The sequence below is a fragment of the Balaenoptera musculus genome, chromosome 3, assembly GCF_009873245.2.
Source record: "Balaenoptera musculus isolate JJ_BM4_2016_0621 chromosome 3, mBalMus1.pri.v3, whole genome shotgun sequence".
Lineage (NCBI taxonomy): Eukaryota > Metazoa > Chordata > Mammalia > Artiodactyla > Balaenopteridae > Balaenoptera > Balaenoptera musculus.
In genome coordinates, this window is record NC_045787.1 from 125,633,230 (window position 1) to 125,646,392 (window position 13,163).

Here is a 13,163-nt window from a genome sequence, read left to right on the forward strand (position 1 = left end):
AACTGTGGCTGGGGGGAGGGGGTGCTGAAGGCCCTGCTAACTTCTCCATCCTTTTGTGTCCTCACTCGTTCCCTCAACCCTCCAACTCTACAGCCCAGCAGCACAGACTTGGTTTTTTGTCTGGGTGTCCCAGCCTGTACCAGGGTGGTTTCTCCTGTCTATACTCATGCAGTGCCCTCTGCGCGGGATGCCATCCCTCTCCTCTGCACCTAGAAATTCCTACTCCATCTTTAAGCTTAAGCTTAGATATCTCCTTGGGGTCAGGGGCCCCTCCTTCTTTCTCCCACAGGCTGTATCTGTCCCGGACAATGCACAGAAGACATTGAACCATAGTTGCTTGGTTACCGACTGTCTCCCTCCTCCCTGTGAGCTTTGAGGGCAGCTGCCATATCCTATTCATCTTTTTATCCCCCAGTCCTAGCCTAGCGCTAACTCAAGGTATGGTGCTCAATAACTATTTGTTCAATGAATGAATGAACAATGACAAATAGTACTTGGTTTATGGGCTCTAAAACATCTGTGAAATGAATAAACGAGTGGGTAACTGCAAGTTCGGATCTAGAGAGAGCTGGAGATTAGGATGTTCAGAGATGAGTAAAACCTGATCGCAGCTGTCAGACAGCTAAGTGGAAGACAAATCTCAAGGAACAAGTCTGAAGGATTTAAGGGGAAGTCATTCGAATCGTGGCCGGCCCAGGGGGCGCGTCCGGGTCCGACCACGCCCTCCCAGCCAATGGGAGGGCTCGTTGTCCTCCTTGCCTCCGCCCCTTTCACCCACCGGGGCGGGGCCGGCCACTCCTGGAGATAAGACTACATGTTCCGGCGTGCCGCGCGGCGGGTGGAGGAGGAGCCGGAAGTGGGGGTCGCGAGGTCTAAGGGCAAGAGGGAAGTGGCGGGCGGGGACTGAGGGGGGCGTGCAGGTAAACCGACAAGCCGGGGGTTGCGGGCATGGCCGAGGCCAGGAAGCGGCGGGAGCTGCTTCCCCTGATCTACCAGCATCTGCTGCAGGCGGGCTATGTGCGCGCGGCGCGGGAAGTGAAGGAGCAGAGCGGCCAGGTAAGCGTGCCCGGGCCGTGTGCGAGGGCCGCGTGCAAGATCTGAAGAGAGGAGGCCCGCGCCTCCTCCCCTGGCGGCCTGGAGGGCGCCCAGAGCCGGATTCCCGCGGTGCTCCGGGACGCGGCCTGGGGTGCCGAAGGAGACTCAGCCTCTGCTCCCCACCCCGGCGGCTCCCAGTTCTTATGGGCCTCAGTTTCCCTGTCTGTGCAGTGGGCGGGCCGGGACGTGAGATATGACGCTCAGGGCTTTATAATTCCCGCGCCCCTTACCTCCACCCCCTTCCTGGGAGCGGCAGTTTAAAGTTTCCGAAGTCTCGGGCCACGTGGCTCGGCGCGGCTCCCTGGGGCGAGAAGGTTGCTGCGAGTCTGAGAGGTGGATTGCGACCAGCTCTGGTGGGGCGAAAGAGCGCCAAGAGAGGGGGTCTGAAGCCCCTTAATTGAGCTGGAGCTCAAGCCCTTAGCAGCCCTTCTGTACTGAGTCGGACAGCTTTGGGATTCGAACTCGTGGTGCAGTCATTTCTTACTTCATCCATTCTTCGAGCAGCTGTTAATCTGGTGGTCAGAGTACTGGTGACAGAATAGTGAGCACGGTCCCCCAGTTCACTGTTTAGAGTTTACAGTCTGAAGCTGGTAGGGGAGATAGACATAAATCAAAGAACCATAAAAACACCTGTACACTTAACACTGCATTAAGTGCCAAGAATGAGGGGCATAGGGTGTTAAGACAAGAATGGCAGTTTGCCCTGGTCAGGGATATCCAGGGTTGCTTTCCTGAGGAAGTGGATGTTGCTTTGAGATCTGAGAGCAGGGAGGTGGATATTCCAAGCAGAGGTGCAAATTGTTGCATAGGTACTGCCCCAGAAAGTTGGCTGAAGTGTGGAGTACAAGGGTGATAGAGGTCCCTGGGGAGACAGAGGCAGGGAGTTGGCTTACTTTGGTTTTCATCTGAAGAGCAGTGGTAAGCCACTGGGAAGTTTTAAGCTGGCGTGGTGGCTACTGACTTGGTTAATCAGTACCCCTTGGCTGTGGTGGAGGCTGTGGTCATGATGCTTGCTCTCGGGACCTCCTGGAGAAACTAAAGGATGATGGGCCTTACGACATTACCTGTGCTTTTTCCAGTCTTCTTTGGACCTCGGTAGCCCTTCTTACTCCAGTTAACATGACTTAACAGCTACAGGGGGTGAAGGAGAATACCCATCTGCTTTGGGGCATTTACCTAAGCAAAAGTATCCTGCCCTCGTGGAGCATACATTCCAGCAGGAGCCGACAGATGACTGATTTTTTTTTTTTTTTTGAAGTTAATGATACAGTGTGTGGGGTGATGGTAGGTGCTAGCTATAAAAATAAGGCAGGCGGGGGGGTGGGGATAAGGAATGTCAGAGTTAAATTATCTATATAGGGTGGTCAGGAAACCCCAATGAGAAGGTGCCATTCGGGCAAGGACCTGAAGGAAGTGAGGGAGTGAGCTGTATAGTTGGCAGGAGAGAGCATTCCAGACAGAAGGAATAGCAAGCCCCCATGCGGGCGGGGTGCCCTGACAGATTTGAGGGACAGTGAGGAGGCCAGTGTGCCAGGGGCCGAGGAGAGTGAAACTGACACTTTGAATTACTGTCAGTTACACTCTCAATGTTACTGGCTCCTGTGCTGGTCACTGACTAGATGGTCTCGATCAGGCCTGACAGCAACATCTCAGGTGGGTACTGCTGTTATCCCCACGTTAGAAAGAAAGAACCAGAAGTTTGAAGAGGTGAAGAGAGTAGCCCATCCAGTTAACACAGGCGCTCTGCCTGAGTCCAGGTGCACCCCCTTGACCACTCTGCCTAAATCCCCGGCACTGCCCTCGCCCCACGTTACTCACTCAACCTCCTTGGGGCACTTGACACCCCAGGTTCTTGACATTTGCAGAGAGAATAGCCTTCTGATCTTGGCTCCAAAGCCCTCTGCTTCTACCAAAGGACTGGCACCATTTGGTTCCAGTCTCTTCCCAGCGGGTGAGCTGACAGCGCGGTGTCTGGTGTGGTTCGTACTGTCCTGGGGAGATTGACCAGCCTGGCTTTTGAAAGCCTTCTGAAAGGTCAGGGGTGGAAAAAGCCCTGTCTCGTGGCACCTAAGCCTGGAGAGTGCCAGGGAGGCTGGGGGCTGGATAAATGCTAGCCTGGAACATTCCAACTCTAATCTTCAAAGGTACTCCTCACCAACACGTTGTCTTAAAAGGTTTTAGCTGGAAATACTTGCCCTGCTTGTCTCTGGAAGGTTTGGGTGGTACTGGAAGGGTCAAGCAGACATACTTCCCAGAGTAGAAAGACCCCCTTCTCAACCACCTCTCTGTAGATCATGACGTTGTGAGAGTGGGGCCCAAGGAGGACCCTTACTGTGCTTGGGGGATTGATTACTGCTTTCTCTTTACTTCCCTGCAGAAAAGTTTCCTGACTCAGCCTGTAACCCTTCTGGACATCTATACACACTGGCAACAGTAAGTCTAATGGGACTGAGAGAGTACAGCAGGAACGCTGCAAGCCCTCAGCTTGGGATCAGCTGGGATACTAATCTGGTGTAAGGTCTGTCCCCATAGCCCACCGTAGATACTATTATCACCTCCAGGAAGCCAGGTCACAGATACGGGTGTCTGGTAATGGAGAGGACACTGAGCTGTGATCAGTGCCTCTTAAGGACAAAAGCTTCTCAGCAGCTTTTATTATTCATTCAATCGATAAACATTTATTGAGTAACTACTGAATGCCAGGCTCTGTTCTAAGTACAAAGATATTGTCATGAGTGAGACATACATGGTTCCTTCTTTCCTGGAGCTGACATTGGAGTCCAGGAAGGTAAGCACGCCTCAGAAAAAACAAATGAGTGTCAAATTACAGTGGTAGTAAGGATTATGCAAGGAGGTGCCCAGTGCCAAAACTACCTAAACAGGTTAGCCTAGCCTCATTTGGGGGTTTAGGGGAGGCTTCCCTGAAGTGACCTTTGATTTGAGAGCTGCAGGGAGTGGGGGAGTGAACGAGGCAATAGGTGTGGAGGGGCCAGTAGAGTGTACCTGGCAGAGGGAACTACTGGTGTGAGGCCTGTAGCTGCGGGCACAGTGCAGACGAGGCTGGACCGTCGGCAGGGCCCACTCCATGCAAGGCCTGATCATCCTTGGGGAGCAGTTGTGTCTTTGTCCCAAGAGCTGTGGGAGCCATGGAAGGGTGAAGCAGAGAGTGATGAGATCCCTGCAGCATGGCGCGACCAGGTGAGGCTGTGGATATCATTATCCAGACAAGAGCTGATGGAGCTTGAGGCAGTAATAACATGGAGGGAGACAGTAGATTCCAGGAATGTGAGAGGATGAGATGAGGGTCTGTGGATGGTTTGGAGAGGCATCTAGTCCACTCGCAGGTGTCTGACTTGTACACCTGAATGGAAGGAACCCAATGTGGAGGGAAAGATTTCAAAGACATGTTGAATGTGAAATGCCTGTAAAACATGGGAAACAAGGAGGGGAATAATCTAAGGACATATCAGCAGAGGAATGGTTTGAAAATGAAGGAGGGATAATCGTTCCCTCCATGAACTGGCCTGACCACAGCCAACTATGGGAGTGAAGGACCTGCAGTCATGTCCCATGAGGAATGATAGTGAATACTGAACTGTCTGGGATGGGAAAGAGATGTCAGAGGGGCAGGCAAGGGACCTCTGTATGCACATCTTTGAAGATGAAGGGAGTGGGGTGTTCCCTGGGGCCCGAGAGACTGAAGTGGGACTCATATGTACCTGCTTTAGGAAGACAGGTTTCAGCTTCTGAATAAAAGCAGTGGGTCATCAGAGCTCTCCAGAAATGAGGTAGGCTACAGTGGAGTTGTGAGCTCCTTGTCATCAGAGGTGTGTCAACAAAGGCAGGCATGGTGTGGAAGGGATCCGAGCTTCCAGTAGAGAGCTTAGGTCTTAGAGAGCCCTATCAAGCCTCAGTTCTTGGCTCTCCTCTGCTGCTGAAGTGAGCACAGGGCACACCCCCACTTCCTTTCCCACTTGCCCAGGTGTCTGTGTGTTTGCACAGCACTTCCTTCCCCAGAGAACTCCTTCAGTGAGCCGCAGCGCACGCCCGTCCCTGCCACCAGCCCCTTCTGTGGGTGAGGAGTACTGACTGGGATGAGGACCTCACACTCACCAGAACTAGCCTAACCTAGTGGTTCAAACCCAGCAACTAGCTGTATGACCTCGGACAAACTTGGCCTCCCCAAGTCTGTCTCCATCCGTAAAATGAAGATAATAATGGTAAATAAAGTGCTAAACCTAGCCATTGGAGGCATCCCCCTCCCACCCCCACTCACCTCCGTATTTACTGAGCACTTACTGTGAGCCAGAACTGTTCTTGATATAGCTGGGAACAAACCGGAGAAAAATTCCTGCCCTTGTGAAACTTACATTCTGTTGGGAGGAGAGAGGCAGAGTGAACTGGTACATGTAGTAAATGAGACCTGTTTTTGCAGAAGGTTCCCAGCAAGTAGCCTTCCTGGGAACAAGGGACCCAAGCAGCACATCCCAAACTGGCAGAGCAGCATCCGTCCCGTCTGGAGAGCATGGGGCACAGACAGTGACTCCCTCGGGGCAGGAGGCTGGGGTCAGGAGAGATGATGCTCGAAAGTTCCAACAACTCAGCCATCTGGGTGCTTATCCTCCCCAGTGCCTGAGACTTACTCTTTGACTCTGGGCAACTCACTTGGCCGTGAGACTCATGCTATGTGTTCAAGGTACTGAGGGAGCTGGAAAAGGCTCCTGCCAGCCCTCCTCTCCAGGGACCTGGCTGTGCAGTGGAGGCTTCAAGCAGGAAGTAGGTAAAATAACAGGAGAGAGGAACGTGCTCTGAAGAAAATGAAACAGGATGGCAGGGCAGAGAATGTCTTGGGGGTGGGGTAATCAGGGAGGGCCTCTCTGAGGAGGCTGTATTTGAGTTGAGGCCTGAAGGACAATAGGGACCGACCTGGGCAGAATCTTCCAGGAAGAGGGGGCACTGCAGGTGCCACAAGTTCTGGAGGAAGGAGGAGCCTGGATGGTGCTGTGAAGTGTCTATAGGGCCGGCACTTAACGCTCAGTGACTCTTAGCAGCTGTTATATAATATTGTCCGCCCTTCCTGAATATTTGAAGACTCATAGACAATTGTAAAAATACGATGAAATGAGTGAAAATGCAGAACACAAAACTGTATCTAACACTGTGTTTCAGCACTGTTTAAACTCTCTTTATGCACGTTTCCTTTGGGGGCGGGGAGGATGTGGGGAGGTCTTCCTTTTCAACTCTCCTGGGGTTGTCCTTGTCACCCGGTTGAACTAGCCAGTCACCCTTGTCCTGCAGAACCTCGGAGATTGGCCAGAAGCAGAAGGAAGAGGAAGATGCAGCCCTGCAGGCCAAGAAGACCCGCGTGTCAGACCCCGTTAGCAGCTCAGAGAGCTCAGAGGAGGAGGAGGAGGAGGAGCAGGAGGCAGAAGCGGAAACCACCAAAGCCAGTAAGAGCCCTGTGTGCTGGGGGGCTCAGCTCAGCGCCCTGCACCTTTCGGGAACAGGCTGTTGTATACTGGATTGTTCCAGGGGAGAGTCCACCTCCAGCTTCTCCTTCAGTGAGCCCTCAGAGGACCGGCCCTTTTAGCGGGAAGGTTGGAAGGGTCCCACATACCTATTTCAGTCTTGATTTGAGCCCTTCCTCTGGGCCAGACATCGTGTCCCAGGTGCTAGGAATCCAATGGTGAACAAAAACATGGATGGGCCCTTACAGTCTAATTTGGGGCACGTAGAGTCAGCCCCTCCCGTGGGACCCAGGAGCTGCATTTTTAAAGCCTTCCAGGTGATTCTGATAAAGATAGAAAGAAGCCCACATTTTCAGAAGAACTGCTAGAGAGATTTCAGAGAGGGCAGCTGGCGGGCACCTCTTCTGTGTGCTTATGGGCTGCTTCAGGAGTTGCCGATCTTCCTGTTATTTTGGAAGTGTGCAGGTTAGCACTGGCAAGCCGTCCCGGGCACGCTGGTTTCAGGGTGTTGGCAGGGGTGACCCAGGGAGGACTTCACAGCCCCTTCCCCCCATGTTCTCAGGGCAGTTTGTGCTTTAACCAACAGTGGTCATAGCTCCACAGAGGAATTATCGTTCTTCTTTGCATTATTGGTTTTTACTTACATAGAAGATAATTTCTTAATTTTTAAATATGTTTTCTGATTGTAAAAGAAATACGGGCTTCGTTATGGAGTATTCATTATAGAATATGTGAAAATCACTTTTCAGAAAGGTAGGGAAAAATTACCCATATTCTTGCCACATATAATTTGGCAAATTATTCTTCCATTTATTTTTCCTGAACATGTTTTTTCAGATACTTGAGATCATACTGAATATGCATTTTATACCTTGCTTACTCTTTTAAAATTGTAATGCAAAACAGGTTCACAGTGAACTGTACAAAAGCATACAGAAGAAAAGTGGGAGGTTTCCTGTTCCCCTCGCCTGTTCCCCTTCCACTCCCTAAATGTATCTCCTGGAGGGTAGCCTTACAATGCTCTCCTTTGTATCTGAAATCATACAGATAGACATCCATACTTGCCTACGTCCATACCTACACACTATTTAAAACAAAAATTGTAAAATTTCCTACTGACGGGCTACTTGATATTAATAAATTTTTAAAGCTGTAATAATGGAATTATAATTATACTTTTTAAGAGTCCTCATTGAGAGAAACATGCTGAAATATCTGTGGGCAACATGATATGATGTCTGGTGTTTTCTTCAGAATAATACTCAGCAGGGAAGGGCGAATGGGGGGACAGTTGAAATAAGATTGGCCACAAGTTGATAATGGTTGGGGCAGGGTGGTTTTATACACTTTCTCTCTACTTAGGAACGGGCTTAAAATTTTCTGTAATTAAAAATAGAGATGGAATTAAATGTCAGGAAAAGAATTAGATCATATCATTCATTTCAACAACATCCTGTTTATTTCACAGCATACATTAGAAATCTTTCCCTAATCTGAGCTCTAAGGAGACGATACCCCGGTGTAAAAGCAACAACAATCTGGAAATCTCGACATCTAACAGGGTCCCGGTCTCATGGTTCAGCTACTTCTCCACTGAGAAACCGCTTAATTCAAGCAGCTTTCTCTGTGGACCTGGGGCTGCCTGGCCTGCCCCTGTATTGCTGAGTGACGTTAGGGCTGCATTGTGGCAGGTAGCCTGTGGGAATGGCACCCCTGGAGTTACGCGGGGCCTCCGGGGTAGTATGCGGCAGGACTAGGAGCCAATCCCTTTTCCTCTGGGGGCTTCAGCATCTCGTGCCACCAGGGAATTGGGACCCCATCGGGGATGCAGACACATGGCTCTCATGTCGTCACTCTCCTCTCTTGCTCCTGGGGGATGTGGCTGATGCACCACCGAGCTCTTTCCCGGTCCAGGCTTAGCCTCAGATCTCATGCCAGCCCCAGGCAGCCATACCAGTTGAATTATTAGGTGACCTGAGCCTGTTTGCCACTCACCCATGAGAAGATGCTCATCTGGCTCACCCAACCAGTGTTTTTGTCTTGCAGTCCCGGCACTAGCATCTACCAACTCCTCAGCCACGGGGAAGGTTTTGCCTTCAAGTGTGAAAGAAAAAGCCAAGGTGAGTGAGACCACCTTCCAAGCTGTCACCCGTGGGAGTTGAAGTGCCCTGTAGGACACAGTCCCCTGTGTCAGAGAAGGATAGGGTTGTGGGTAATTGCCCAACTTGGATTCAGATCTCAGCCTCAGTCGCAGTGTGGTTGTGGTCTGTCCCTTCACCTCTGTGGGCCTCAGTTTTTTTTTTCTGTAAGATGGGGATAACGCCTACCGCCATGGGCCACTGGGCACATTACACACCTGGAAGAGACAGTTCCTTTCCTCCTCCGGTCCCTCATTCACCTGTTCACTCAGCAAATCGTTACGAATACAGTTATGTTCCAGGCACTGCACAAGGCAGTGGAGACACCAGAGCAAATAAGACACTTGTGGCTCTGAAAGCTTGAGAAGCATTTTTTTGTTTCTTTTTTTTTGGTTTTTTTTGGCCGTGCTGGGGGGCTTGTGGGCTCTTAGTGCCCCGACCAGGGGTGGAACCCGTGCCCCCTGCAGTGGAAGTGTGGAGTCCTAACCACAGGACCACCAGGGAAGTCCCTCAAGAATCACTTTCTAGGCTGGAAACTACTTGGAAAGTAGAATATCCTTTTTTGGTCATCCACAAAGCAGTGTCACAGACATGTAAAGGATTATGTCCCTGATATTGCCTGTAGCATTAGCAAAAAATATGTAGAAAGAATTATGAGGCCATGGTAATGTCCACAGCAAAATGCTACTTACCGCTGAGCAAAACTGCTGTGTCTCAAGAACTGTAATTCGGTTCTCTCCACACCTCTGCGAGGGGAGGTACCATTTTTAGCCCCACTTTGAAGATGAAGAAACTGAGGCTTAGGGAGGTAGTGTGCCCAAGCTCACAGGGCTAGGAAGTGGTGGAGCTGGGATCAGATGTGGTCTGTGCCCTCATTTGCCAGGCCATACCCACTGTCTGTCACTCCTGTTCTGTGTAGGCAAAGACCAAGAAAGCCAGCAAGACGGTGAACTCCACGGCACACCCTGCCTCCGGGAAGGCAGTAGCCCACCTCCTCACCAGGAAGTCACCCCAGAAGGCGGCAGGGCCCTCGGCAAATACCATCCTGGTCTCAGAAACTGAGGAGGAGGGCAGTGTCTCGGCCCTCAGAACCACTGCCAAGCCTGGTGAGCGGCCCTGCCCTCTAGGACCGGGCCCCCCGAGTGCGGGCTGAGGAAGCAGACCTGGGCGCTGCTTTGTCAGGCCCTGGGACCTTCTGGAATTCAGTGGGGTGTCTCTATGACAACGAGGACCCCCACCTCAGGCCATTTTCCCCTCCCCTGGGTGAGGAAGAGTCAGCTGCAGGGACACCTCAGGCTTTGCGGAGGGCGTGTGAGCAGCCGGGGTGGGGTTGGAGCCCTTTCTGGTTTATTGCTCTCAGGTGGGTGTGGGGCCCGCCGCAGAGGCTCAGAGGCTAAGCTGAGAGGCCTGGGCTTACCTCCGTCTCCCATGTAAAATAGGCATCTGCCCTGCCTGCTGCTGTGTGCTGGTGGAAGGAGATCTTCTGAGCCACCAGCTCCTGGCGCTCGTGTATTAGGACCTAACATCATAGGCCTTACCGGGGCCTCAGAGCCGCGCAGGAGCACAGGGGGAGTGGCATGCCCCTGGGCTGTGCGCCTTCCAGAGAGCGCGGAGCTGCGGCAGGAGGAGGAGCGCTCGCACCTGGCCCTGAGTAGCTGGCGTGGAGGGTGCCGGCGAGGGGCAGGCGGGTCTGGAAAGGCCCTCAGTCCCTCCTTGTTTATTCCTCAGGAATGGCGGCCGCCAGCCAGGCCGCCAGCTCCAGCGAGGACACCTCCAGCTCGAGCGATGAGACGGACGTGGAGGTAATTGCCGCCCATCCTCAGGAGCTGCCCTCTGCAAACCTCTAACCCTCCTGGGGGCCTGGCCGGGGCCTCACCTACCAGGGGCACCAGATGAGTTCAGCAAGGGTGTCAGGGTGACCGGGAGCTGGGAAGGCTGAGACCTGCGGAGGCGGGGAGCCAGGCGCTGCTCACTGCTCTCTAGGCAGGCGAAGGTGTGGGGCTGGGGGGAAGAGACGCCATCCTGCCTGTGAGGTGGGGGGAAGCCTTCCTGGGAGAGGCGGCCCTGGACCATGGCCTTGACGCACAGGAGGCTTCACGGGGAGGGAGGTGGGGGGAGGGGTATTCGAGCGGGAAGAACTGCACGAGCAAAGGCCACGGGGCAGGAGCGTGGCTGTCCGGGTGACTGGGGTGTGGGGTGAGGCTGCTGAGGGGGCTCTGGGCCTGCTGGTGAATGCCAGGCCTCAGCACCGGCCAGGGGCAGGCAGGTCTTTTAGTCTGTGGCCGTGTCTATTCTGTGAACCGTGACCTGGGAGGAGTCCCCGCAGGTTATTCCTTATTGTGCACCTTCCAAGCGCCAGGCCTTGGGGAAACTGTGGTAAGCAGGATGGGTGGGGTTCCTGCTGCCGTGGGGAAGTGGAGGGGTCCCTCAGAAATTTAACTGCCGTGGTGATGGTTACTATGAAAGGGAAACGTGGAGAGCTCTGAGGCGCAGTAACAGGAATGTGACACAGACAGAGGGACAGCATGGGCAGAGGCAGACACAAAACGAGTTTGGTGCTTTTAAGCAACGGTGATCTGCAATTTCATCAATGAGGCGGAAAGTGATACAAGGTGAGGTCAGTAGGCAGGGGCCAGATCCATGCCTGACCAAGAGGACTGCTGAGAGGAATTTGGGTTTTATTCTGGAGACTGTGAGAAGCCACTGCAGGGCTACAGTCACAGCGGTAAGATGGCCTGACTTACAGTTCGGAAAGATCGCTGGTTGTGGCCTGGATCGGAGGACAATGCTGAATAAATGTAATGAGGTGGTTGAGGGGCTGTTGGAGTAGTGCTGGCAGGCGATGCTGGTGCCTGGCGCCAGGACACCCAGGGGAAAGGTGTTGCAGAGGGAGAAGAGTAGGATGCAGGGATGGATTGGCCTGGCACCCACGGTGCTTCCTACCTTGCCTTCCTGCCTTAACCAGTCACCCACGAAGGTGGAGACCTTGCTCCCAGCTGCCCCGGGCCTAGCTGTGGGCTGCTCCCCACATTCCGTCCCACCTTTGGGCCCTAGTTACAGCCAGCCATAAGGACGCCCTGGGCTCCCATCCCCTAGGCCCTGCCAAGGGAATGAGCGACACTCCTGGCCCTGGGAAACCAACAGCCAAACACATAGCTTCAGTGGGCCAGAGCCCAGAGAGGGAAGGAATGTACCCCAGGAATCTCAGCAAGCCAGTGCCAAGACTGGAGTTCAGATCCTAGCCTCCTGGCCCGTGGGGTGGCCACCATGACGAGATACTGTAGCCGGAGGGACAGACAATCATGAGCTGTCCTGGTTGAGAATGGCTGCCCCTCTGCTGGGCCCTGTGTGCCAGGTGGGAGACAAGCATCGTGGTTGAGAGCTCCGCCCCCAGAGCCATATAGACATGGGTTCAAGTCACAGCTCTGCCCCTCCGTATTGGTGTTGAGTGGTTTAACCTCTCTGAGCCTTTTGTCCTGTACTGGAAAACAGGTGTAAAGATAGTATCTGTCTTAGGGAGTTGTTTGAGAACCAGATGACATTAGGAAAGAGCTTTACAAACTATGTAGCATCTTATACTCCTCACGGGTGGAGAGGATTATTCTCTGATTCCATCCTCTTGTTCCAGGTGAAACCTGCAGTAAAACCACCACAGGTCAAAGCCTCAGCAGCTGTGGCCAAGGAGTCTCCAAGGAGAAGGGCGGCCCCGACCCCAGGGAAGGCGGGATGTGTGACACCCCAAGTCAGAGGGGGTGCCATGACCCCAGCCAGCAGGGCCAAGAAGCCAGAAGAGGTCTCAGAGAGCAGCGAGGAGTCCGAGAGTGAGGAGGGGGCCCCTGCGGGGACACCCAGCCAGGTGAGGCCCAAGGGAGGCCTGCTCCTCGGGGTTCCCTGGTTCCCTGGCCCCGAGACTGGTGGAGTAACTGTGTAATGAGCACCTTCCCTGCCAGAGGAGACTCGCCTTGGAGTCTGGGGAGAGGGAGGCGGGGCTGTGGGAGTTGAAGGGCAAGGGCACCTGGTTTTGCTCCAGCCGCTTCTGGAAATGGCCCTTCCTGTCCAAGCAGTGGCCCGGAATGGCTGCTTCCCAAAGGACAGGTGCTGCACCCCACCCAGTCAGTAACCACTCCCTTCACCCCAGTTTCCCTGTCTAGTAAATGGGCTGCTGTCCTTGTCCCAGCTAGTCCTGCTGTGAAGGGGCTTGAGAAGTTTTAATTACCTGGTCCTCTGGCTTCTCAGGCCAAATCATGGCTTGTTAGCAGACAGGAATCCGCTTCCATTCCATCTGCTGGGACCCCCTTCTCCTCGCTTGGGTAGTCGCAGCTGCAGCTGGGCATGTCCTAAGGGAAAGCCAGAGAGGCTGGGAGGCTGTTGGAATCAGAGAGCAGGGAGGAATAGGGGTCAGACAGGTGGTCAAAGGCCCCTGGGAGCCCTGAGCCTGCCCACCCTGGGGCAGGGCCATCAT

General features: G+C 53.5%; 1 protein-coding gene across 11 annotated transcripts in view; it reads left to right on the forward strand.

Annotated features, from left to right (window-relative positions):
• The first annotated feature begins 884 nt into the window (after positions 1 to 884).
• TCOF1 (treacle ribosome biogenesis factor 1) overlaps positions 885 to 13,163 on the forward strand; it is a 39,844-nt gene continuing 27,565 nt past the window's right edge. For 10 of the 11 annotated variants that reach the window (XR_005019318.1, XM_036847458.1, XM_036847460.1 and 7 more), the window contains exons 1-7: positions 926 to 1,056; positions 3,473 to 3,528; positions 6,394 to 6,545; positions 8,610 to 8,683; positions 9,621 to 9,807; positions 10,430 to 10,503; positions 12,330 to 12,557. Coding sequence is in view for 10 of the 11 variants with exons in the window: in XM_036847458.1 (XP_036703353.1) it covers positions 949 to 1,056; positions 3,473 to 3,528; positions 6,394 to 6,545; positions 8,610 to 8,683; positions 9,621 to 9,807; positions 10,430 to 10,503; positions 12,330 to 12,557 (879 nt within the window). In the remaining variant the exon portion in view is untranslated. Of the gene's footprint in view, positions 1,057 to 3,472; positions 3,529 to 6,393; positions 6,546 to 8,609; positions 8,684 to 9,620; positions 9,808 to 10,429; positions 10,504 to 12,329; positions 12,558 to 13,163 lie in introns of all 11 variants that reach the window. The other variant, XM_036847456.1, reaches the window with a different exon arrangement.